The 25,336-nt window shown below is 48.3% G+C and overlaps 11 protein-coding genes across 11 annotated transcripts; 5 read left to right on the top strand and 6 right to left on the bottom strand.

The window, feature by feature from the left end:
* Positions 1–329: 329 nt before the first annotated feature.
* On the top strand, positions 330–3,227 carry J7337_010757 (uncharacterized protein; the record flags this gene model as incomplete). The annotated part of the gene is made up of 2 exons (XM_044828331.1): positions 330–712; positions 779–3,227. 2 exons carry the CDS (start codon positions 330–332, stop codon positions 3,225–3,227), a joined length of 2,832 nt encoding a protein of 943 aa, XP_044676885.1.
* A 132-nt stretch (positions 3,228–3,359) lies between these two features.
* J7337_010756 (uncharacterized protein) lies at positions 3,360–4,599 on the bottom strand (the record flags this gene model as incomplete). Its single annotated transcript, XM_044828330.1, has 2 exons — positions 3,360–3,963; positions 4,250–4,599. The coding sequence occupies 2 exons, from the start codon at positions 4,597–4,599 to the stop codon at positions 3,360–3,362; spliced, it is 954 nt and encodes a 317-aa protein (XP_044676884.1).
* Positions 4,600–5,580: 981 nt separating this feature from the next.
* Positions 5,581–7,005, top strand: J7337_010755 (uncharacterized protein; the record flags this gene model as incomplete). Its single annotated transcript, XM_044828329.1, has 1 exon — positions 5,581–7,005. The coding sequence occupies one exon, from the start codon at positions 5,581–5,583 to the stop codon at positions 7,003–7,005; it is 1,425 nt and encodes a 474-aa protein (XP_044676883.1).
* Positions 7,006–7,864: 859 nt separating this feature from the next.
* On the bottom strand, positions 7,865–8,795 carry J7337_010754 (uncharacterized protein; the record flags this gene model as incomplete). Its single annotated transcript, XM_044828328.1, has 2 exons — positions 7,865–8,508; positions 8,558–8,795. The coding sequence occupies 2 exons, from the start codon at positions 8,793–8,795 to the stop codon at positions 7,865–7,867; spliced, it is 882 nt and encodes a 293-aa protein (XP_044676882.1).
* A 1,523-nt stretch (positions 8,796–10,318) lies between these two features.
* J7337_010753 (uncharacterized protein) lies at positions 10,319–11,401 on the top strand (the record flags this gene model as incomplete). Its single annotated transcript, XM_044828327.1, has 1 exon — positions 10,319–11,401. One exon carries the CDS (start codon positions 10,319–10,321, stop codon positions 11,399–11,401), a length of 1,083 nt encoding a protein of 360 aa, XP_044676881.1.
* A 631-nt stretch (positions 11,402–12,032) lies between these two features.
* On the bottom strand, positions 12,033–13,646 carry J7337_010752 (uncharacterized protein; the record flags this gene model as incomplete). The annotated part of the gene is made up of 1 exon (XM_044828326.1): positions 12,033–13,646. The coding sequence occupies one exon, from the start codon at positions 13,644–13,646 to the stop codon at positions 12,033–12,035; it is 1,614 nt and encodes a 537-aa protein (XP_044676880.1).
* Positions 13,647–14,450: 804 nt separating this feature from the next.
* On the bottom strand, positions 14,451–15,411 carry J7337_010751 (uncharacterized protein; the record flags this gene model as incomplete). Its single annotated transcript, XM_044828325.1, has 2 exons — positions 14,451–14,996; positions 15,046–15,411. The coding sequence occupies 2 exons, from the start codon at positions 15,409–15,411 to the stop codon at positions 14,451–14,453; spliced, it is 912 nt and encodes a 303-aa protein (XP_044676879.1).
* Positions 15,412–16,394: 983 nt separating this feature from the next.
* Positions 16,395–17,544, bottom strand: J7337_010750 (uncharacterized protein; the record flags this gene model as incomplete). The annotated part of the gene is made up of 4 exons (XM_044828324.1): positions 16,395–16,673; positions 16,744–17,079; positions 17,121–17,405; positions 17,461–17,544. The coding sequence occupies 4 exons, from the start codon at positions 17,542–17,544 to the stop codon at positions 16,395–16,397; spliced, it is 984 nt and encodes a 327-aa protein (XP_044676878.1).
* Positions 17,545–20,348: 2,804 nt separating this feature from the next.
* Positions 20,349–21,311, bottom strand: J7337_010749 (uncharacterized protein; the record flags this gene model as incomplete). Its single annotated transcript, XM_044828323.1, has 1 exon — positions 20,349–21,311. One exon carries the CDS (start codon positions 21,309–21,311, stop codon positions 20,349–20,351), a length of 963 nt encoding a protein of 320 aa, XP_044676877.1.
* Positions 21,312–21,900: 589 nt separating this feature from the next.
* On the top strand, positions 21,901–23,991 carry J7337_010748 (uncharacterized protein; the record flags this gene model as incomplete). The annotated part of the gene is made up of 4 exons (XM_044828322.1): positions 21,901–22,221; positions 22,253–22,659; positions 22,709–23,534; positions 23,584–23,991. 4 exons carry the CDS (start codon positions 21,901–21,903, stop codon positions 23,989–23,991), a joined length of 1,962 nt encoding a protein of 653 aa, XP_044676876.1.
* A 312-nt stretch (positions 23,992–24,303) lies between these two features.
* On the top strand, positions 24,304–25,197 carry J7337_010747 (uncharacterized protein; the record flags this gene model as incomplete). Its single annotated transcript, XM_044828321.1, has 4 exons — positions 24,304–24,355; positions 24,406–24,703; positions 24,752–25,058; positions 25,108–25,197. 4 exons carry the CDS (start codon positions 24,304–24,306, stop codon positions 25,195–25,197), a joined length of 747 nt encoding a protein of 248 aa, XP_044676875.1.
* Between the last annotated feature and the right edge of the window lie 139 nt (positions 25,198–25,336).

Raw genomic sequence — 25,336 nt, 5'->3', positions numbered from 1 at the left:
GGACGCTTTTGAAAAGCGTGGTACGGGCTGTGAACCTTGTAGAACGCTATAACCAATTGTTTCACAGACCGGCACTCGATAGCTAATTCAGCCTGTTTCAATGCAATGTGATAGTAGAGAAGCTACAGGGATGATTGCTTACGCGTGACCAACATGAGGCCGTATTTAAACCCCTCATTCCAATCTCACATTCCATTCCAACCTCTCTTTTTTATTTTTAAACTTCAATCTTTGTGAAATCCACATGCCAAGAGGAGAAGATCAACAGGACTTTTGCATAATAGTATAATAAATTAAACCCGCTAGCTGCACCATTACAAGCTTATAAAATGGCTGCAGACGCTAACGTTGACACTGTATCTGAATTCCTTGCTAGGGCTGTTGATGTGTGCCATGCTGTGCGAGGGATACACAGTCTGGGATATACAGATCGCTGTGATACCGACTTTACTCGCTTACTCGAGGGATTGACGCATTCGGTGAAGCGCATTGAGGGTGAAGAGGGAGAATACGAGAAAGCTCAGATCAAGTTTGCCTGTGTTCAGATTGGTGATGACCTCGTCGTCCACGTCAACCGTGTCTTGAACGCGTTCAGTGATTCAATCGATGTCGCTGGCTTCTGCAAGCTCTGGCCCCTGGACGATGTCACGGCGCTGAATGCACGGCTCCGTCAAGTGTTGCATCGATGCCAAGACACATTTCCGTCATCACAGTGAGTTTAGTTGACTTTACTGGTTGCTCTCCAGAAGCTAATGGCACGCTAACGTGTTGTTACTAGTGAACTCTGTCTACCCTTGCTCGCTGATTTACAGCTCACAGGCCGTGAGCTTGAGTCTGATGAGACTGAGACGAAGAGTTTAATTGAGCACACGGAGACAACTGCTCAGGATGATGCTGGCAAGTTTCCCGGGCAGATCCCCGGCATCCCGAGACCCCCGAAGCTAGCTCCCGTGGGCCTCGTCAATGACTTCATTCTCGAGAGTCTGTCATACAAATCTATGCACGATCGCGAGAGTCAAGTCACTGAAGCTCACGCCAAGACTCTTGATTGGATCTTTGACAATTCGCCCATCGACCAGTCTCTGCGTCAGAACTTCAGGGACAGCTTCGTCTCATGGCTCAGCACCACGGAACTGGGTCCTATCTACTGGATCACTGGAAAACCCGGGTCTGGTAAATCTACTCTCGTGAGATACCTCTCCCAGCATCCAGTTGCGCTGTATCATCTTCGCAAATGGGGCGGGAAGAAGAGTGTCAATACAGCGGGCTTCTTCTTCTGGACCAGTGGATCTCAGCAGCAGAGGTCGCAAACTGGCCTGCTGCGATACCTCCTCCATCAGCTACTGTCTTTTGATCCAGAGCTCATTGAAAAAGCGTTTCCTGATCTCTGGAGTCGCTTGCGTCATATGACGACCAAGGAACGAGTCAACTTTGCTCTGGAATGGACTGTCCAAGATTTACAGGTTGCTTTCCACTCTCTTCTGGACGCGGCCTTGCCTAGTGTTAACATCTGTCTCTTCATCGATGGTCTTGATGAGTTTGATGGCGATCATGTCCAAATCATAAACTTCTTCAAGGACTTGACATCCAGATACGATGGAAAGTCACTCAAACTCTGTCTCTCGTCTCGGCCATGGGATGTCTTTGAAAAGGCATTCGAAACGTCTGTTCCAAATACCAAGCTTCAGGATCTGAGCTACGACGATATATACCGGTATGCAAATGATACACTCAAATCGAATGACCATATTCGAAGAATGATGAAGCAGAATCCAGAGTCCACTCATATGTTAATCACTACGATGATTGGACAGGCCAATGGTGTTTTCTTATGGGCCAGACTCGCAGTTGAGCGTATGCTCGTAACATTTCAGAATAACACCAAGTTCGAAGTTCTGGAGAAGACTCTGAAAGAACTTCCTACAGAACTTGATGATCTCTTCGAAAAGCTTCTGTTTAAGGATCAGACATCCTCGGAGATCATGCAGACTGCCACTCTGTTCCAGCTCATGCGTGCCAGAGAAATTGTCGCGGACTTTATCAAAGATGAGTCCTCCAACTCACTGACAGTCTGGGAACTCGCTTTTGCGCTTTTCAAAGCGGACGATGCTATGGCCCTCGATCGCGAAGTGGTGGAAGCGACGGATGAAGAAATTCAGAGACGCTGCGGAACGGCAGTACAGTATATCCAAGCTCGCTTCGCAAGGTTGTTGAATGTGCACGTTGCCAAGCCGATGGGCAATGTACGAGTGCCAAATTTTCAGGACAGGCATGCCAGCGTTGCGAGTCTCATCACAACGAGCAAGGTCATCTACATACACCGCACAGTTCGAGACTGGCTCATGGACGGCGGAGCAGGAAAAAGCCTCGAAGCATTCCAGCCCACAGATTTTGACCCTCACCTTCGACTTCTGAGATCATATATCCTTCGTTTGAAGCATCCTCTCGAAGAAATCGAGCATCATCGGCGTTTAGACGAGTGGTATCCTGATATTGCACTCGCCATGACACATGCACGATATATCATAAACGATCCCCAAGGCCGTCAGCAGAATTTCTTGAACGAGATGGATAAGACTCTTTCTTGGCTCTGGCTTGAGAAGCCGACTGATCCGTATGATCACTGGGCAAAGAGTACATTTGGAGCTTATGAGATCAGGATGAAAGCGCCTCCTATTCATCGGCCGTTTTTGTGCCTTGCTACCAAGTTTGGTCTGACAGATTATGTCTGTCAGGAAGTTGAGGACCTTATTCGTGAAAAACAAGACATGAAAGAAGAGGAAGAGGACGGGCCTACACCTTTACTTTCCTACGCGACAGAATTTCTCTGCTCTCGCAACAAGACCATCTTCCCCATGTCATCACCCAAGCTCGTCCACTGGCTTCTCAACAACCCCTCACGCATCAATCCAGGTCCCAATCATGAATACAAACACTTCATCACGCATCAGTCAGTTACTCCGTGGCTGGCTGTTCTTCGTCATCTTCGTGATGCAAAGCGGAGGGGATGGATCGAATACTACGATATCAACCCTGAAGGAACTGCACGTTGGGCCGAAATTGTAAAGGAATTCGTGAAATTTTCGGACGTCAGTGCTGTGATTGTCAAGGATATATGGGACCCAGAGATCACTGCGTTGGGGGTCATGGAGATGCTGGAGGAAACGTATGGTTCTGCTGAGGTGCAGAGGATCAGAGTATTGATGGAAACGAAGATGGTTCAGTAAACGTGTAGTTCAATACCACTCCTACTTTCTCTGGATGATGTGTCTTCATTTCCAATATCCGTTTCTTTCCCGTATAGAAGATAGGAAACCGAAACACATTCAATAGTTTCTCAGATCTTCGTTCGAAAACCTCTAGTACCCTTCCTTCCGGTTGACTTTGTTGATGAAGTCGTTTCGTCCTTGGCTGAGCCTCTCAAGGTTCAATCTAAAAATATCCAACAGCCTCGTATAGTAAAATGAGGAAGCAGCACTGATATGTGGCGTAATAGTCACATTCTTCGCACTCCACAGTGGATGCTGATCAGGCAAAGGCTCAGGATCAGTGACATCAAGCGCCGCACCCTTGATAGTTTCCGAATTAAGCGCCTCGATAAGATCATCGGTATCGACGATAGGTCCCCTCGCAATGTTAATCAAGAAAGTCCCCTTCTTACCGAGAATTTCAAACTCAGGCTTTGAGATCAACCCCTTGGTCTTGTCAGTCAATGGAACTGAGATGACGAGGATGTCTAGTCCTGAATCAAGAAATTGGTGGATTTCTTCTTTGGATCCGCCGGAAAACCATTTGCTAGGGAATTCACCCTCTGGGTCACCGAGGCCCGGAGGTGTGTAGGAGTCATCGCGGCGGGACTCTGGGGTGTTGCGAGGGTGAAGAGTGTAGGCATGGACGTCGAGGCCTAAAGCTTTTGATAGACGAGCTGTTTGACGGCCGATACTACCATAGCCTAGGATGCCACTGTAGGTTGTTAGTCGAAATCCTTTACGTGCGAGAGCATGGGTTCTGACATTCGCTTGCCAGCTGTATCTTCGGTATCTTCGGCACCTTGATGAAGACGTTTCCATTTTCCTTCATCTTGAAGCTTCGAGTATTCCTTTACTATGAAACTGTAAGCCAGAGCTTCCAAAAAGAGCAATCGAACACCCTACAGTGAAGTCGATGAGATAGATAAGTAGTTATGATCCACTCCGCAATTTGAGGTCTGTCGATTAGCTATAGTCTTCCACGCCGCAAGCCAACTCACCCATGAACTCCATTAGCAGTTGAAAATGGAATCTTTGTATCCGTAAAGAGGGGATCCTTGATGAGATGGTTGGCACCAGCGCTCGTAAGTTGAACGTATTGCAAATGCGGCGCCTGTTCTGGTTTCGGCAACAAGGTCGCAGTCAACAAGACAGTAGTATCCCGCCACTCCTCTTCCTCGAAACTAGGATCGAGAGGTGCACCCCACGGTTGAATGAAAGTCTTGATTGTTAGATCGGGGAACTGTTTCTGAATGGCATCGATCTGAGCCTGGGGCGGTTCAACGGTTGAGAAGATTATGGCCTTGTGGCCCTTGAGGGTTTTGTTGTTGCTGATCCTGACGAGCGTCATGGTGGAGTGATTGGTAGCAAGATATCAATTGGAAGGTTGAGTTGGATGATTGACCAGGATCATGAGTGAATATTGAGTCTGGAGGATGACAAATAGACATCCATGGTGTTATTGTCGTCAAGGTGGGGCTGACTGACGCCTTGAGATAAGGATGGATCTGAGTGGATTGGTATCGCGATGGAGAGGTTGCATAGTGCCGATGTTGCCATTATAGTCTCGGAAACGAATTGCAACTCGACTGTATATGGACTTTGACCCTATAGGTTTTGGGTCTCACAACGGTGATTGATTGAGTTTATGAAGCTGACTTGTCTTGAAATCGACTACCCTGTACTGCCTCGGAAACAATGCCGAACTTGCGCTCCATACTCTGCGTGGTTATGCCAGAATTTGTTGCGATCATAAGTTACATAAGATCTAAATACTCATAACGTTTCGTTTTTGTGTAATTTTGAAGAGAATCTATGTCGCTGGCATACTATGCCAACTTTCACACTCCAGATTATGATCTATCCTTCGTCTAATCACCATGAGGCGCAAACGGTTGTGTTGTACCACGGTGAACAGTCTCTCCAGATTCACGGCCACGCCACCGTGCTGGGACTTTGACAGATTGGCCGAGCCATACTGAGTAACTCCGCCATAAGTGGAAGAAGCTAAGCAATTGGCATATTTTTTATGTTCCAATAAATAGAAATATTTGACATTTTCCATTATTCCAGCCCAGCAAAACTCCGTGGCTATGCCCACTAAACAGGTCAGCCCTACAGGCAGCCTACGCTAATCTCACCCGCTAACCCTGCAGGACCGTTGGCGGTGGCAGAGACCAGCAGCTGAAAACGCCCCCAATTTCCAGAACCTCGGAACGACTTCAGCAGCTGAAAACGCCTTGACGGCAGCCACGAATGCTTGAGATGACTTCAAATACTTGCCCCTCCCCGTACCTCATGTTGAGGCAATCATCACCCAACATCTTACGAAATGCCTCACGCCGTGCTACCAGATCTTGCTGCGTTTCAAGAAAGCCTTCACAATCCTCTTCCGGCATACTCAGCCATCGACAATGACGACCTTCTGAACCGAATCGAAGCCACTGAAGGGGTCGAACTCCCTATCCTCTACTCACCCGCCAGTCGCGCGCCGAACTTCCAGCGTTTTGCCTCCGGTGCAGATAGGGAATCGTACCTTGAAGCACACCGACTCGAATGCGACATCGTTAAGGCCTTTTTTTCCGCTATCGAGAATGGCCACGATGATATCGTCGCCGATTTTATAGCCCGTGGCTGGGTGTCGCCCGATACTGCAAGTCAATGGGGCGAGACACCATTAAATGCTACTGTGCGCATGGGCAAGGTTCCCATGGTGAGCCGCCTCGTTGCTCTTGGTGCAAGCGTCAATGGATTCGGTCGCGCACGGGATGAGAATAGCACCGTCGAGCCTGCAGACTTGCCTGAGCGTACGCCGTTGATGGTCGCTGCTGAGCGCGGGCACCTGGCGTTGGTCAAAGTCTTGATCGAAGACTACGGCGCGAAACACGACATCATTGCGCCCGATGGAGCGATTGCCCTTCGTCTAGCCGCCTCGAACCGCCACCGCGAAATCGTACATTATCTCCCTACTATTCGTGGCGGCGCATGGAAGCGATGGGCGACCGTGCATAAAAAGCAAATGGACCGAGTGCGACGAGCTGTCAATAGAATCGTCAAGTTCGTCAGAATCCTTGTTTGGGATCTCCCCAAGTTTCTAGTCTGGGATGTGCCGAACGAAATATGCCGTGCTGCCTGGAGGCGTCGCCATCGGGTGAAGAACTTCTTTAAGAAGTTGCCTGGCAAGCTCAAGGACGCGATACTCGGGATACCTAGCACCCTCAAACGCGCTGCAACGGAGGTGTGGAAGGGCATCAAGGAGCTTCCGTCGCTTTTGAAGAGCTTGGCCCAGGCTACCTTTAAAGTATTTTGGAAGGTCCTGACAGGCATACCCGGCGCGGTAATGTTTGTTCTCAAATGGATCGGAAGCGGATTGAAGGGCATCGGCGATGCCATTCTCAACATTTTCGTTAAGCTGTTCTCTCTCCTCCACACAGCGGCCATGGCGGTCGTGACTTTCTTGCGTGGTATCACTCTTGGGGATGTGTGGAATGGCTTCTGCCATCTCGTTCGCGCCGTCTTCGTGGACGCGCCTAAAGCAATAGGCACATTCATGGTGGCCTTTGGCAACACCAGTTACGATGTGCTCAAAGCAATCTTTGGCACCTTGGGTGAATGTATCTGGTGGTTATGTGGGGGAACTTACTGGTTGATTCGGTATATTCCACGTCGGATATGGACCATGTTTGAGGCGATGGGGACATCTTTGGTGAAGGCCTGGGAGGAGATCATGGTGTACTTCAATCCTAAGCGAATGTAATTCGCTACTAAAGGCTCTATATTATAATTACAGAATATTCGCTAACGACTCAATTGAGCGGCATCAGCTATCAACACTAACTACCGTTAGAAGATCGATGATGCAATGCGTCCCTTTCACAGCATAATAATGATGAGGATCTGAATACTGGTAGTGGAGCCATGAACTTGGTCGATGCCACATGACAGGACATCATCGACCGCCGCCCGATGCCTCCAACTTTAACGTTAGCGCCAATATTTGTAGCATGGCGGTTCTTCAATATATCCGCTTTTCTATCAGCACTTTTATCTGTAGGGTCACGTCATTTCGAGACACTCTTCGATGCCCAAGCGCAAGGACCACAGAATTACTAGTGGAGGTCTCACGAAAGAGCTATTTGATTCACACGTTTAGTACCACGCTGATTCTGAAAGGATGCATCATTCGCTCTCGACGTTATGAGTTAGAAATTGAAACTCTCAACAACTAGTTCATCTTATTCAACCGGCGTTGTGGTAATATATCAAACCTTCTTATGAAGCGGTATGCGAGCTCAAATAGTTTTGCGTATCTGCGGCGACACGTTATAATTAATTCATCGAAGCCACCCTAGACTTCTAGAACATGGCAATTAAGCACTGTGCCCTCGCCGTTGGGGTACCATCCACTCCGACTTTTGTAATATCATTATTTTATTAGTCTATACGTGATCTTTATTATCATTCTTCCGTACTCCGTAAAAGTTCGGCATTTCCCTTCCAGCGTTGCATGCCCATATTTCTAACCTGACCCTGCTCCGGCATAATTAGTGGTGTATTATAACTCCATGTCATTAATCCATCAAGCAATCGGCGCCATGTCTATCGCGGATGCATGTCTATACTTCCGCCATGTATCGGCTTTGCCTCGAACTCCTTGCGTTCATCCTCTCAGCCTCAGCGTAGCGACTCCGCCTTGAGTCTCTTGCCTCGGCTCTTTCATCATTACCCTCCCAACCCGCCTTGATCAGCCAGAACAAAGCCATCAAAGGCGTCGTAAGCAAACCTAGAACGCCACCAAGAATCGCCTTGAAAGCCTGTGGTGTCCAGCGGTCTTTGTATTTCCAGTCTCCGCCATCGCGTTCTCCAACTTTCGTAAGAACCCCCACGCTCAATGGCCAGAGGATAAAGAAGCCCACGATAGCGAGTATGAAACCTCTCAGAGCCCCTTGCACGACCGTCGTAAGTACAGGAGGAACAGTAGATTTTCTTTGAGGCTCTTTCTCTTCAACTTCGGAATCGCTTGGATCAGATGCTGGTGGGAGGAAGAATAGCAATCGAAGCCACTGGTGCGAGGGCTCAGGAATAAAGCCAATCGGCTGAACAGAGCGTTTCGAAAGGTCGTAACTGACAAGGCCCATCTCAACGAACCACGTGAGAATGCACTGGACGATAATAGTTACAGCTGCATCGCCCGATAGTGTGTTTGGCAGTTGAAACAACCGAATTGGGTTCTTGATGGTGTCTTGCGTGGTGTACATGACTATCCATTTTCATTAGCTTTGCATCTCAGACTTCAGCTGTAAACTCACCATAAGCCAAAGCAAAATTCACACCCCCGGATAAAGCCATGGCGCCTATTCCGTCAAGCCCAAAGACATAGAAAAGCTGATGACCCGTAAACTGTAGACTCGGCTTCAGGCGCCCCTCAATGTCACTGTCATCTCCTCTCTGTTCTCGTTCCTCCTCGCCAAGGTTGTCAGGTTTCAGAATCCCGCTGGACCCCTGCACACTCGGCCCCTGTGTCTCAAGTTGCGCCGACCCAAGCATATCTTTTCCCTTATCAGAGACGAACTCGTGGAAACTTGTTTGGTTTTGTTCTTATTTTTCCTGCCTTTCGTGGTTTTTGATGCATGGAAGTGGGCAATTTTAATTAAAACGTAGCCAAGCTGTTGAAAGGGGGTTTAGGGAGATTAAGCGGGAAAAATGGGAAAGCTTGGACTTTTAGATGTGCAAAAGCGAGAAAAAAAAAAGTTAGTTAGCGAAAAAGAGTGAATGCGAATACTAATCCGAGATACTACACTACGACTTTGTTGAGAGACTGGCTCACATGGTACCATTTTACACCGCTATCTTACGGGAATCACGCGATTCTCTGGCACTTGTTGAGAGACGGTGGTTGAAGACTATGTGATGCAGGAAAAGCATAAAACTATACTGTTTTCCTAAAAGTTTATCACCGTAGAGTGGACCAACTGTTTGGTGTTTGGAAGGGTCTTCGTGAAGCTCTTATGGTTTCACCACCTAATACCACCACGATCGGTTCAATCGGCCCAAGAAGACGGCTTACAACGCACAAGCCGACCTGTCAAGACGGTATTGATTGACGCCACCTGAGAATCTGGCCCCTCTCGTCTCCATCGGTTCATTCATCCGTTGATTTAATCTATTCAGCGGTTAATAGATCCATCTTCATTCGTCTGAACTTGTGCTGAGGGGAACGTGTTGTAAGCGACGCCAGGAGAAGGACAGAAGCAACTCCATCGTCTCAGGATGACTGACCCAAGCTTGGGCCTGCAAGGGTCTAGAGATGGGGACTTGCGGAAAAATAAACACCGTTGACCTGACCCCTGCGGCGCTAAAGCAGGAACAAAAGAACGGTTGTGTTTTTCCATCTTGTCTTCTGCCCCAGTTTCAGGTACAGCGGCTCTTCGGCCGAGATGGACTGCTCGCTTACAAGACGGGATCGTCACTTCGCTTCGGACGGTGTTGAGAGTATTCAACTGAATGACCGTTCTGACATTTCTTGGCAATAATCAATCTTACTTTGGCCATCTGCAGACTATCGTGAAGATCCAGATGCTAGCCTCGAATATACCGTCGGTAAAATGCGACTCTAAACTTTAAAATACTATGAAAATCACTGTAATACTTGCATGATCTGCTCATATCTCGATCAATCATACCCATAAAACCACAGGGGCTGAAACGGCCTTGGCCATCACCATGCAACCCTCCACCACCCTCATCCCTGATGGCATATCGACCCGAACATGATACCCCTGCCTCAATCTATCCAAGGCGGGAAACTGATCCGTTTAGCCATGAGGCTCTTTACCCGTCAGCTCAGGTCTCCAAACATTTATATAAACCGCCCTCCTCCTCTCTCCAAGATACTCTCTTTCTTCACTCAGGCTCATTCAGCAGTTCATTCCATTCACTTTTTGCTCCTTGCACATTCTTTCACACTTCTTTGACAGAAGTCGTTTCATTCATTCATTCACTTCAACCGCCAGTCGGATATTACCACTCTTTACAAAACACAAGACCTACTTTTCTTACACAACTTCAAGATGCCTTCTTTCACCTCCAAGACTCTTCTCGCCGCCGTTGCCGGTGCCATGGGCGTTGCTGCTCACGGTCACGTTTCCTCCATCAACGTCGCTGGCGCCGTCTACGACGGTTTTGATGCTAGCTCTGCTCCTTTCGACCAGAACCCCAAGACCCTTATCGCCTGGTCCACCACTGCCTCCGACAACGGTTTCGTCGCCCCTGATGCCTTCGGCACCGGCGACATCATCTGCCACCGCGATGCTAAGAACGCCAAGGGCCACGCCAAGGTCAAGGCAGGCGATCAGATCTACATCAAATGGGATACGTGGCCAGAGAGCCACAGAGGCCCCGTCATTGACATGTTGGCCTCTTGCGGTTCCGCTGGTTGTGAGTCCGTTGACAAGGAGACCCTCAAGTTCTTCAAGATCGACGAGGCTGGTCTTGTCAAGTCCGGTAACCCCGGTACTTACGCCTCTGACGAGCTGATTGCCAACGACAACGGCTGGCTCCTCGAGATCCCCGAGAACATCAAGCCCGGTTCTTACGTTCTCCGTCACGAGATCATTGCTCTCCACGCCGCTGGCCAGGAGAATGGTGCTCAGAACTACCCTCAGTGTTTCAACCTCGAGATCTCCGGTTCTGGCTCTGAGCTCCCTGAGGGCACCCTCGGAACTGAGCTGTACAAGTCCACCGAGAAGGGCATCGTCTTCGATCTTTACAACAACCCTACCAGCTACCCCATCCCTGGCCCTGCCATGACCATCAAGTCCCCCAAGGTTACCCAGGGCAAGCTCGCTGAGAAGTCCAAGGGTACCCCCACCACTGGCTCCGGCTCCGGCTCTGACTCCGGCTCCGGCTCTGCCGCCCCTGAGACTCCCGCTCAGACTGAGGCTCCCGCCGCTGGTACCTCCGCTGCCGCCCCTGTTGCTACTTCCGCTGCCGCTGAGGAGCCCTCTGCCCCCGTTGAGACCTCTCCTGCTGCTCAGGAGCCTGCCACTCCTGTCCAGACTGAGGCTCCTGCCGCTACCAAGCCTGCCAAGACTGGCTGCAAGGCCAAGCGTGGCATGAAGGCCCGCCGTCACGCTCGCGACCTCATGAACTAAGCAAACCACTAAGCGTGGTTGTGTATGAAAGGTCTTTTTACAAGGACAAAAGCCTGTCTATCCTGAATGGGATGAATCTTTGAGTATTCTGCTGTATATATGTGACCTCGAGTCCAAGATATAATTCAATTACATTGATTATCATTCACTTGATCGTGCCAAATGCCTATGTGACCTATCAATATATAGTTTTCTGTCATCTTGTAACACTGCTTGCTCTGAAGTCTGGCATAAAACACACTGTCTTGTGGAGTTTCCCTGGCTCAATGACAACAGCTATGGAAAGGAACAACGTTACTGTCTGCATGCAATACGCCGAGTAGTGGCACTCGTACCAAAAACCCCCTTGTAGTGCTTCCCGTAGGATAGATATGGTGAAGTCTCGAAGCCACATCTGTCTTCGTCTGTCTAAGACTCTTAGCTGATCAATAGGCTCTAATAGCGATCTTAGAAATGTTATACATTATGGAAAGTCCCCACCCAAGCATTATACTCTATCACGAAAGATGCTCGTCGAGGGTACTGGCATGATGAGGCCAGGAGCAGGGAACTCTGTTGCTAGGACTAAGGTTGAAGTCATAATCGTAATCATGTTTCTAACTATGTACAGAGAATCTCAAGGTATCGCATCCTAAAGGTCATTCGCACGCTTCCCCTTCTCCTTCTCGTACTCCTCCAACCAAACCTTGGTGAAGTCAACAATATCCTGTTGAGCTTTGGCAACAGCGGGAGGAGGGAGGCCGATCTCAGTGGCGTTAGGGTCCAGACCGTTTTCATCCCAATGGTGAACACCGTACGGGATAAGGATGAATGGCTCGCTGGCAGTTGACTTTCTGGGAGCAAGACCAATTGCATGAGGTGTAGCGGCTCTCCAAGGATCGTATTCACCGTCGATGAAGGCCACGCGTGGGTAGCTAAAGTTCCAGCCACCAAGCTTGTTGATAGACTCGACATCAGGTTCGGCTGTGATGTTGAACTGCTCTCGGCAGGGAATGGTGCTGAACTCAACATTGATGAGGCGAGAGACGAGCGGAAGCTGGTTCTTAGGCACTCCGGAGCCGGTTTGCCAGTATCCCCATTGCGTGCATGTCTGATAGGTCCACTGACGCCCGCTGGATGACGGGTTAAGACTGGTGCTGCCATACATTTCGCGAATAGAGTAGCATTCATTCAGAGTCTGGCCTTGACAGCCTCCCTGCTTATCAGACTCAACGTTTGACCTCATGTAACCGATATAGTTGAGGAAACGGTTCGTCAAGTACTTGACGTCGTTCTTATTGGCATGAGATGAGAGCCACTTCTTAACATATGGCGCAAGAGACCTGGTGCTAGCATAGAGAATAGCATCAGAAGAAACACTGCCGCAATAGATGCCGAAGTCAGATGAGTCCTGTGCAGGGTCCCAGTTATTGCCTTGCAGCCCTCCAATTCCGCGAGCAATGGTGTTTGCAAAATCATCGTCGCGTAGACCAAAAAGACCGAATGCGATCTTGAGCTGTTTCTTCTCCTCATTGTCGCTTCCAGTGAGGATCTTGTCGACAACCTGAGTGAGCTTTTGTGTGACCTTGGCGCAGTCGCCGGGTGCGAAAAGTCGCGCAGCCTCGAAGTACTCCCAGTAGTCGATGATAGCCTGGGTGACACCAGAAGAGGAGATACCACCCCAAAAGATATCGGGGTAAATCTTTCTGGCGAACGCAGCGAATGCACCAGCGTAGGATCCACCGTAGATGATGTAAGGCGTGTTGGAAGCGGTCAAATTGTGCTTCTCCAGACCCGGAAACTTGACATTCTCAGCAAAGTACGCCGTATCAGCGAGAGCCTGCTCAGTGGACAAGAAACGCAGGTTCTTTGTCTTGAGATCCGGAACAGGGAAACTGGTGCCATAATAACGATGCTCGAGGATGACTCCAACACCACCAGTCGCATTGGCCAGCATCTTCAGGATGCCATGTTCGAGGAACGGAATTCTGTCCTCGCCTGAAGTCTCACCAGAGGCAAGAATAATGACCGGTCCGCCCTCACGATAGTGCTGCGCGTCGAACCAATATCTCAAGGGAAACTTCTTATCCGAGTGAGGTTCATACTTGGTCTCATTGTGGAAATGATCGACGGGAACCGAGATGTTGTGAACTGTTATGGATCCAGAGTCCGAGTCGGCTCGAGCGGACAGGGCGGGGATACTGTACGCGCTTCCTCTGGCGGTGAGCGCCAAGAGGGCAGCGGAAGCGCAGCCAGCAAACCACATACTTTCTGGTGATGGTGATATATGTTGTTGTTTTGGTAAAGGTATAAATCGCGGGGGGGCTTTAAGCTTCTCATATAGTTTTGCGATACGGCCAGCCACCTTCCTGTTTTAGATTAAGAAGAGCATCATGGTCACACTGAGAAACATAAGTTCCGTTGCATTTGGAGCAAGGATCTCCATTTATATCCATGGGAAGGAACCTTTGTAGATTGATGAATCACGGCATTATCGAGCCGATTGCTACCCTTATCTGCTGCTGCCTGTCGCCTGTCAATTGATAAAGCAGCATACGGAGTAAACCCCCGCCTCGTCACTGTGGTGATGTGGATAAACTCTGGCGTGATTCACGCAAAGTTTATCGGCTTCAACGGATAGATACATGCACGCTACGTGAAGCCAATTGCCACCGATCTTAGTGACGCGGGTAATATCCGTATACTGAATACTCTTTTAGAAACTTACACTAGACGGACCAGAATGTCATCAGACGATTGAGCCATTACTCAGTCCTGGCAGCAGATAGTCGGGTTGCTCCGTCGATTCAGAGTTTATCTTTTATTGGTTTGCATGATGTTGAAACCTTCTGAAATGAAATCTAACAGCTAGACGACATCTGTCCTACATACATTGACAAATTGTGCAGAATAGTAAGATAAAAGAACCTTCAAGAACCCCTCTAAGAATGATCTGCGTCGAACAGGTAACGCAGGCGAGCATACCGAACACAGGGCGCTGTGGCATACATCACTTCTTATCCGACATCCGTAATTCAAACAAGAGGTATTGGATCTGTCTATGTATGCTCTATTTGGAACAGCCATACTTGTTACCTAGCTCACGGAAAACCTCCAACATGTCAACCTTTCCAGTCACGGTATTCTCATCGGCCTCATACTCCCTGGCGATCAATCCACCTGGTAGTGACGATTCTATCATTTCCATGAAGTCTGCAATGCAATACTCGGGCAGAATCTGTCCGAAGAAAGCCTTCAAATCTTCACCTTGCGCAAGTCTAAGCTCAACCTTGTTGGCAGTGATTTCCTCAAACATGTCTCTCAGGTCGATTGAACTGTAGGCACGAGGACCAAAGACCTTAATCACTTGCGGGCTGAGGCTCTCGAGCTTGGTGAGCAAGATCTGCGCACAGACCTCGCCAACATCTTTGAGACTGACAATTGGGACCTTGAAATCCCTTGGTGCGATCCATGATGAGATTGTTGGCGGATCTCCCAAAGGCATTTGAAACATGTACTCAAACTCCTCTTGAAAATGAGTTGACTGTAGGATAGTCACTTCAGGCACAGAGCCTTTGAGAATGTTGTCGGTGTGATGATTCAAGCGGACAAAGCCCTACATCGTCAGCATCGACACAGATGACGACTTGGCCACGCTTACTTACGATACCATGGTCATTTTGAGACCCCAGACCAGACAGAACAACGAGCCTCTTGACGTCTGACTTCTTCAAGGCACCTTTGACGTTGTTGGCTGTTTGCTTGGCCCATTCGCTCTGGTCGATGTTCTCATACGTTGGCGGCGGGACATAGAGAACGGCATCAGAATTGCTGAAATCAAGACTTTCCTCAGAAGCAACATCGCCCTTGACTGAACTGAAGTTTGGGTGGCTTGTGTATTCATCTGGAGTTTTGGAGGTATCGCGATAGATGCCACGGATAGTAAAACTGGCTGGAGAGGCCAGAAGTAGGCGGATGGTCTCTTTTCCGACTTTCGTTGAGGCTGGAAGAACAGTTATATGAGTAGACATCTTGGAGGCATGGCCGAGTGGTGTAGCTGCTGTTTTCAATTCCTACGGTTCTCGAACTGACTCACGTATATTTATATGTCTTGAGGCCCGTCTGAAGACGGGTACGGAGACATTAAAGAGGAGAATACCGAGAACTTTGCTAATTTTATGTATTCAGCTGGAAAGCCTTGGCACCTCGAGAGACTTGGCACTATTGGGATTGGGTAAGCGTACTTATTGAGTACATCCGCTCCGCCAGTTTACGGAGGTCACAAAGAGGATGACCACGTTGCCAAAACTTTCTCAATGTCGCTGTTCATTCTTTCAGAGACCGACCACTGATAATGGATGCAACGTACTACTACCCGAGCTCTCACACAGAGCTGGAAAACATAACCTGATGCATTTAATTGGCCAAATTCATGAATGCAAGAATCGATGGATGCTGAAGTCAGGGGCCAGATGTGAGGCTTGTAACCCCTCATCGACATAGCCATTTCATCAGTATGCGACATATAGGATTATTCATGTTCATTACAGGGACTGGAAAGATATTTGATATTTCGTATAAGAGGGCGACTCTGCATTCCTCTTGTACTTAGCTGGTCACAAACCCTTTGCCTCGCCTCCGTCCCACAACAGATCTATCAAGTGTAAAAGAGCTACAACAAATCCTGCCACGTACCGGAGGAGCTAGAGGTATGACATAGTGGAATACTCACCCTTAAACAAACTCTTGACAGATTTCATGACACGCCTATTCTGAGATCTAGAGCTTGGAATTTACTACAACGGTAGTGCATTCCTGTCAGCCACTTACCTTTTGGAGGCTGTGCCGGGGGCAAAGAAGAGCAAAGACGTGCTGACTTAGATTGGCACTGCATTTCTATCGGAAACAATATCCATTTAATAACAGAAGAAACTGGGCTATGCTCGAACCGAGGAGAGGCTTTTTCAGATCGCGACAAGAAGTTGAGTATCAGGTATGCTTGTCACCTCTCGCCTTACTGAGCGGCCGACATCAAACGCTGATAGATCATTGTAGCCTTCCCACTCAAAAGCCTCTCACAATAGACCTCCGGGGTTGTCACTTTCATGTCGGGGTAGAGCTCCGTTGCATCTACATATCCCAAGTAACGCGCGTATTCTGGGGTATTATACCCACGAATTCCGAGTGCGTTGAAGTATTGGTACTTCACTACCTCAAAGTAGTCGAATGAGTCCGCAGGCGGGCAATTAGCCTCTGCTCTAGCCACTCCCTCCATGACCGCGGCCTCTGAGATCTACAAGCCCAAACCTGATTAGTACAGTACATCTTTCTGGCTCTTAGATTCAAAAAGAAAAGAAACTTACGTAGTTGCGCTCAATCTTTTCACCACTTGCCTCTTCCAACAGATCGTACGCTTGGTTCATTGTCAGAACCGTGTTGTAGGCAAAGACCATTTTGTTCAGGGTCCGAGGATCTGCGATAATGCGGGCGACCCATCTTCCAATATCCGGCAGATCTGTAAAGGCACAGGGAGTGTTTCCGTCACCTGGAATACCTCCTAGAGTGATTGGCAAGGCATAGTCAACACGGCCGGAGGGCAAGCGAGGTAGCATCAACTGATACCAGTAGCCGATATCGACAATAGTATAAGGAAGTTTGACTTTCTTGATGTGATTGATAACCTGCTCTTTCTTTTTCACCTGTCAGCGGTAGAAGCCATGTAATACTCAGGTGGGCTTACAATATCCCTCAGCCCTAAAATACCTGCTGGGGGTATAATCGGGGCGAAGCAGCAAGGCAAGAAGCGCTTGACACCAGCGGCTTGAGCGGCATTGATGAGTGGGATTTGCGCAAGGAGGTCAGTAGCACTGATTGCTGAAATAACGGTATTTATACCATCGAGGGCTCGCGCGAGTTCATCCTCAGGGCCACTTAGATCCGCAGCTACAACGTTGATTCCCTTCTCTTTGAGAGCAAGTGCTTCAGGTTTCTCCAGTGAGGATTTACGGACCAGTGCAGTAATCTCCTAAGTGTTGGGCAGGTCAATAAGATTCTCACGCCAAGCATGAAATGTGACGTACATATCGCGGCTCGGTTGAGTCGAGGAGGGCGCCCAAGATGGAGGTGCCCGTCTCACCAGTGGCACCGAGGATCGCGACCTTCATCTTGCTGACAGACACAGAACTTTAAGATGAGAAATTTGACTAATATTATCGAGGAAATGTGCCAATGCTGCCACAGTTGATATACATGAGGTTGCTTTAGAAAGTGAGCATTTCGAGCGAAGATCACCTTAAATACCAGATGATTGGGCTAAGTGCTCGGAGTTGCAGAGTGCGGAGTGCGGAGTACGAACTTTTGCATCCTATTAATGGGAGTTATCAACTTAGTAGCCGAAAGTTTAATTTATGACCAGCAAGTAGTCGTATAGATAGATGTCTAGACGGTGGTCTGGGCGGCAGAAAGGATTGCGGACTTCAGAGTACGGAGCGGAGTTTGGAAGCCACTATAGTCCACCGTGGAGGAGTTGAGCATAAATGAGGAAACACTGAAGTATGATACCATTCAATAAGCCTTATTGAAGAAGGATGTTTGAATGTTGGCTGGAAGATTTGCGATGGACTCATTGAGGTCTAAGTCCTCTGCGCTGGTACAGGCCCTCAACAACGCTCAACTGCGAATAACACAAAACATCCGGCTTACAACTTGAACACTACATTTGCAAGTGGTTTGTAGCTTTCCGCTCTCAGACTGTCTCATTCAAGGCTGCCATACATGTTCCACCAGCAGAAGCAGATTCGGTTGAAAGGACAATTTGCTCACTATGACTTTGATATAAATACGCCCGACAACCTTGGTAATATCATCTTCGACTATGGAAACTACGAGCTTTCCAGAGCTTCGAAAATAGAAAACTCCAATCTCAAACATTTAGCTCACTTTTCTGTCCTAGCCAAGACGTTCCAACCCTGCAACTTCAATTGGCTGACCGATCCTGTCCTCTTGTCCTCGATATTCACAATCAGGTATCGATACCTGCGAGTTTAAAGGTGACAGGCCTAATACGTATGGATGTATAATACACTACACGCATTGGCCTTGTCAGCTTTGACAAACACGGGCCAGTGGATGTGCGAACGCCTCTAGATTTTGGGGCGGATCGCTACTTGGCGTAGAGAAGGAAGGATAGCGTTTGATGACAGTGCAAGTCATTTGGAGACAATTCATCAATAAAGAAAATAAAGACATTGTCGCCAAGAATTTGCTTCATATTGAAGGGTCAACTGAGCTAGAGACTAGTTATGGACCGTGGCGTGCAATGTTGGTCAGGTCGATTTACGGCTTCACACGAGCAGTGTCGGCAGCAATACAGAGTTACAACGCATTGCAGGCCGATGGCAACAGGAAAATGAAGGGCAAAATGATGTAACTGGACTAAGTAAATTGATTTCCTTGAATGTCAGTTTCTCTCTCAATTGAAATGCTCTGACGACTGACGTGCAGTTGATCAATACAACCTTCCAAGACCATCGAATCTCTTTATCAAGATATCGCAAGCCGATTGAACCGAAACCTTGGCGGGCTGATAGATCAGGGACTAATAATGTAGCCGAGAGAAGTGGTGCTACAGTATTGGCATGGCAAGAGATGACGACGCCGCCGAGGCCCCATTTTCTTGGGTCTGACGAGCATGGGGCTTGGCATGACAAGGTTTGCATCTAACGGAGAAGCCATAACTCTATCCTACGTACCTAGTATCCAATGGAATGGGCCCAGCAGACCCAGGCTCAGGCCTAAATAAGGTACAGTACCCAAGGTAGGCTAAGCGATGACATCTGCCAACGCCTGGAGCTGAAGTGGCGTCATACGGAAACTATCGATGAATCCAAGTTTATCCCCTTTCAACCAACTGACGGTTGCAACGCCGAGATGGACATGTCATGCATGGCATTGAAGACTATATATACTGCCTCTGGTTCCTTTAATCACACTTCATTATCATCATCATCATCAATAACAAACCACTAAATACTACAACTCAAATCCTGCAAATACCCACTACCGAATACCTTATCAACAAACTCTAAACACATCCAAACTCGGTAGAACCTACGACGAGTTATCTCCACACCAAATCCGCAACAAACTCAATCAACACAAAGGCTACAACTGAAACCACATACACACAATTACAATCACAATGTGTCTCCCTTTCGGAAGAAGCCAAACCCGCTACAGCTCTGGCGGCGGTGGAATGATGGGTCCTCGCCCTGTCAAGGTAGTTCACCACCATCACCACGGCGGAGGTCGCATGGGCGGAGGCATGGGAGGAGGCCGCATGGGAGGCGGCGGTATGATGGGAGGAATGGGAGGCGGACGACGCATGGGTGGAGGTATGGGAGGTATGATGGGCGGTGGTAGAAGAATGGGGGGGCGACGATGCTAGGAGCAGAATCGACAGTGGAGACGGGCTGGATGTCGAGGCCAGGCACAGCGAAAACGATGGAGGGGACAGACGGGTTAGACCTCCACGTCCATGCCTGCCACAGAGACAACCATTGTCACCCCCTGTCTGTTGATTCCAGGTGCAACAACAACAACAATGGGTACGGGCCTGGTGTCTACGCCATGCGCAGCAACAACAATTCAGATGCCCTGCACATCGTGACAAGGTGCAGCAACAAAGATTGAGATCTTGACACAGCCTGGACGTCGATATTAGAAGATGAATTCCTGTATTATTAACGCGACGGTATGAATAAACGACTAAGCGACGCCTTTCGTGCGAAAGAGAAATATCCCTTCAACTCTACTATCAGAAATTCCATTATCATGCTTGCGTCCCTCGCAATGGATTAAGTGATGTGATTGAGTGGAGTATTAATTGAGGAAGAGCCAATACTATTCGATACTTCTCGGACGACCGTGATCAAATTACTATGTCTCTCTAAGTGCATGAGTTGCGACATTAGAACTTCAATTCCCTTCTTCGTATTCCTCTCTGCATCCAATCCTCCGCCGGTACTTGCTGGGTAGCACAATGAATTCCTCCGCCGAGCTTAGGAAGAATGTTCAAATTAACTTGAACAATCTCTCGATCTGGGAAGTGTTGGCGGAAAAAGGCGTAGGCATCATCATCAAGTTTTCCAACTCCAAAACGCGGCATGATCAGTCCTCCGTTGGGGAGGTAGTAGTTGGCGTATGAAGCAACAGTAACATCAAAATGATCCCAGTTCTCGCCGGGAAGGTCACTGGGATGAGGCTCTTCAACTTCAAAGACTTCCAATCGTCTTCCTCCATGATCTGTTGTGTTCCCCAAAGTTTTCTTGGCTTCTCTGTAGGCTTGGATCACCCGCGGATCAGCACGTTCAGAAGGTCTGCTCAGAAGAACCTGGCCCGGTTTGATGAATCTCGCGAATGCATCGATGTGAAAGTCAGTGATATCATAGCCTTTGACGCCAGTAAGCCAGATCACTTTGTGGATGCCGAAGTATTTCTCGAATAATCCTTCCAGCTCTTCCTTCGATCTGCCCGGATTACGGTTCTCATTGACGATGGAGCTCTCAGTCGCCAGAAGGGTTCCATCTCCATCGACCTCAATCGCGCCTCCTTCACCAGTGAAACCGGCGTCAACAATAGGTATGGCATTTCCTTGAGACGCACATTCATCTTTTTCATCCTTCTGGTCTATGACTGAAGCTTCTGGGATCTGGATATTCGCAGCAACCGCTTCATCACCAGTGGATGGTATCTTGGCTCCCCAGTAATTGAAATTAAGCTTCAGTCCATTAGAACAGCCGTTTTGCGTTCCATGAACAAAGACCGGTCCTGTATCGCGGATCCAAAGCTCGCTCACAGCCAGTGGTTGCACAGTGACGTTATCAGACACCGTTTCAGATGCTTCACGAACGTGTTCCGGGCGGGTAAACATTGTGACTGGCTCGAAGCGGGAGATGGCATTGGAAAGTGCCGAGACTTCAGCCCGCGCCTGTCGAAGGACATCCTCCTCGATAATCGAGGCGGGAGACGGCCACGCAGTTAGCGTTTGCGAGTGCTTTTGCCATTCCGGCGGCATGCGATACCTCCCAGAAACTCTCTGCATCTGGCCTGGATCCATCAAACCCTTAGATGGAGATTTGATGGATCTTCGAAAGGACGTAAACATGAAAGTCCAGCGTTTTTGTGTCTTCGTTTATTTGTTGAGAGTTGGATTGGGGGAAGAGTTAGGTTTTAATTTATGTATTTCTTGGGTTGGTAGATGGGGAATGGAGCTCCGCAAAGTCTTATTAGAATAGTAACAATGTCGCAGAACTTTTGCTGTGATACGGTCATATCATGAAGGCTGTACTCCTCAAGGACTTTAGGACTCCTGTACACTTTCGGTATTGTCACGTGATATCGCTCATACCCGGACACGTCGCGTAACCTTAGCTTCGGCTTATACTCCTTTCATTTCCTTCACGGCCTTCAAGGCTTACACTCTACGCCCATTTTAAATATCTTCTTCCCGTTATTTGATCATGTCCACCCGGAGAAGCGCCAGGCTCCACGCTTTGCAGGACCGGGTGCCTACAAGCGCCCAAGATGACTCCGGCACTGACATGCCTAGCAAAACAGGCAAGCGTAAAGGAACAGTGAGCAAATTGCACGAAAAGCCCCTCGTCATCAGCAATGCGAAAAGACACGTCGCCAGCAAGGATGGAATGCCAGCTACAAAGAAAGCCAGGGTAGAAACTAGTTGTATGAAGGCTGAAGAGTTATCCGCGAAGTCACCAACGAGTACAACGACCGACCTTCTTTGGTCCTGTCCACGAGAGATTCTGAACTTGATTTTGGACCATGTGAGATGAACACCATCCACTACTCAATTAGCGAAGTGCTGAACGCAATCAGATTGAGGATACTAGGACGCTCGGAAGACTTTGCTGCACAAGCAAGAGTTACTTTGCCATGGTTGCACCTCGACTCTACGAGCGCGTTAATATCTCCGTAGCGTATCACGCTCATATTCCGAAGTTAATCCGAACTCTTGAGCCTTTTCTCTCTATTAATCAAAGAAAACAACTCAGGAAGAAGGGCCAGTATCGAGGCCAACAAGAAAGCTTCCCCAACGTTGTTGATCCTCAAAAGAAGCCTCGTTTTGGGGAGTACGCCCGCCAAGCCTGCCTTTTCATCGGCGACCCAGGAAGAAATCACAAGTACATTGTAAATCGATATGTCGAGGAAGCTCTGAAGAATATGCCCAATCTTGAGGTCGTCGAAACCTCTAGCATCACAGAGTATGCCAAATTGTCCCTGCTGCGAACTTTTCAGGCTAACATGATACAGATCTATCTCTAAGAGTCTAGCAAGCCAAAAGAATTTGAGAGCCTTGAACGTTTCTGCCGGAAACTTGGGAGAAAGCGAATCCAAACCGCTAGCGAAAATCAAAGATCTCAAACACTTGGCCATTCATCTGCTCGGTTTTGCTAGCCCCAACTTCCGAAAAGACAATACTCCATTATCTTTGATTCTCAATTCTAGAACAACCCTTCGGAGTCTGGTCATAGAGACTTTATCGTTCAGCTCTGTGTTCTTGGATGACTGGCCGAAAGGCAAGAGCCTTACCTCGCTCAAATCGTTGTCTCTTACGGGAGCTACTATTGATGAAGAATTTTTGAGCGCTCTAGCAAATGCTGTCGACTTTGTTGCGCTGGAAGAATTGAAGTTTGGCTATCTCTCACATGACCCGAAAATATTGTTTCAGTATCTTAGCGATGTCTTCTCGAAGACCCGAGATAACCACAAGTCCAAAATCAAAATGCGCAACTTGAGCATTGAAATGGGAAAAGAAACTCCTTTCGCGGTACCTGAGGAGCAAGAAGCGCACGTTGACGCCAGAATCGACTTTATATCGTCTTTCGACACTTTGACTTGTCTGGAGCTGCATGACTACGGCCAATACCGTCAAGAGATCACGGTCAATCCTGGTCTGAAGAGCTCACTCGTCAGAGCTATTCTCAAACATGAGAACCTGACCAAGCTGAAGATATCCTACAGAGGTGTCACGAGTGGCTACAAAATAACGTCCTTGGAACCTGAGACGGTCTCGACTCTGGTTGATAATCTTCCAGAGTTGAAGGTGTTTGAGTTTATTCCAGAACCGACCAAGCTGGTAAGTACTGAAACCCGTGGGCGAGGAGACATTGCTAATACAGAGACAGGCAGAAATTGCTAGAATCATATGCCGTGGCCGCAACCTGACAACCGTCACTCTTATTACCGGCGGCTCATGGTCGAGCCTAGCTCAAAATCAGGAGAAGGGCTTAGAGCTTCTGCATTCAATCTTCGACCAAGTTCTGAAGGGCGATGCGAACAACGACGTGGGAGTTTTCAAATGGGAAGACCATAGCAAGATCACTCGCGTGGCCATGGATTGGATGATATGGGAAATCGGATCGAAACTCGGCAAGGCCAAAAAAGGAATGAAAAAGGCCAAGAAGATGAGCGTTGCAGTTGGAAAGCAGAAGCGGGAGGTCTTGTATCGTGATATCGCGGATTTCATTCGCGTCCCTCTTCTCAATGGGCTTGGGAGCAAATGGGTAGACAAGGTTAAGAACGATATCGAATAATTTGGATACATGGCAGCATGTCAGGTATCAATAAGTCAGAAGCGCTTTGAACATTTGAATTTGTCAACAGTCTAATGCTTCGGTAGTCCGAGATTCATCAGTCAGCCACCGTCGGCGTTGATTTGAAGACGCGAAACGCCATGTTGATGCAGCGGTATTTATAAGCACTCTAGTATATGACGTAACGAGGCAGAGCGATTATGCCACTTTAAACATTCATCTTTCTATTTAATCCTCACGATCTTTTCACAAACAAGTGTCTCTTCTATCTATCAATTCATTCATACAATATACAGCCACCCAATTATCGCAATGTCATCCAAGTCCTTCTACGCTCTCATCGCTGGCGTTGGCCCTGGCACTGGTAAGCTTACCCCTCCTTTCAACTCGCGCTGCTTACTGATTTTCAACCAGGTCGTTCCGTCGCCCTGCGGTTCGCTCAGAAATACCCAGTCGTATTGCTTGCTCGCCGACCTGAGAGTTATGAGAGTACTCTTGCGGATGTTCAGAAAGCGGGCGGTAAGGCAATCGGAGTCTCCGCTGATGTAGGCGACGCTGCGTCTTTGAAGAAGGCTTTCGAGACAATCAACAAGGAATTACCAGATAGTCAACTCGCAGCCGCCATCTACAACGTTGGAAGCGGCGGCTTTGCTAAGAAGCCGTTCTTGGAGCTCACAGAGAATGACCTGAATGCCAGCATTGATGGATCCATGTATGTTGTTCTGTCGAGCTGAAGGTACACCCAACTAACAACAGAAAGCCGAGCATTCTTCAATTTTGCGCAAGCAAGTATCCCTCATCTTCTTGAAGCAGTACCGAATTCTCACTACCCTCCTACTCTAATCCTCACGGGTGCCACAGCTTCCATTAAGGGGTCCGCGCAGTTCAGCACCTTTGCAGCTGGGAAATGGGGCCAACGCGCGATGCATCAGTCTCTTGCACGTGAATTCGGTCCAAAGGGTGTCCATATAGCTCATGCTGTGATTGACGGAGTGATAAATATCCCTCGCACAAAAGACTGGGCTGCTAATGACGGTGTCGAGGATGGAAAGATTAGTCCTGATGCGGTAAGTTGAACAGCGCATGTAATTCGGAAGTTACTGATGAAATTTGTAGATTGCTGAGGCTTATTGGAATCTTCATACCCAACATCGCTCTGCATTTACACAGGAGATCGATATCCGACCATACGTTGAGAAGTGGTAGAAATTATGTCGGCAATCTCAATAATAGTCATTATCATTATTAGGCAAGAAAAACTTCCATATGGTCGGGAAATGTGCTTCGCAAAGGCCCATAACATAGCTTTATCAATGTTTTCGGAATTGAAATGAATAGAAATTTC

Source organism: Fusarium musae, chromosome 8, assembly GCF_019915245.1.
Source record: "Fusarium musae strain F31 chromosome 8, whole genome shotgun sequence".
In the NCBI taxonomy this organism is placed as follows: Eukaryota; Fungi; Ascomycota; class Sordariomycetes; order Hypocreales; family Nectriaceae; genus Fusarium; species Fusarium musae.
This window is presented reverse-complemented; position numbering and strand designations above follow the sequence as displayed.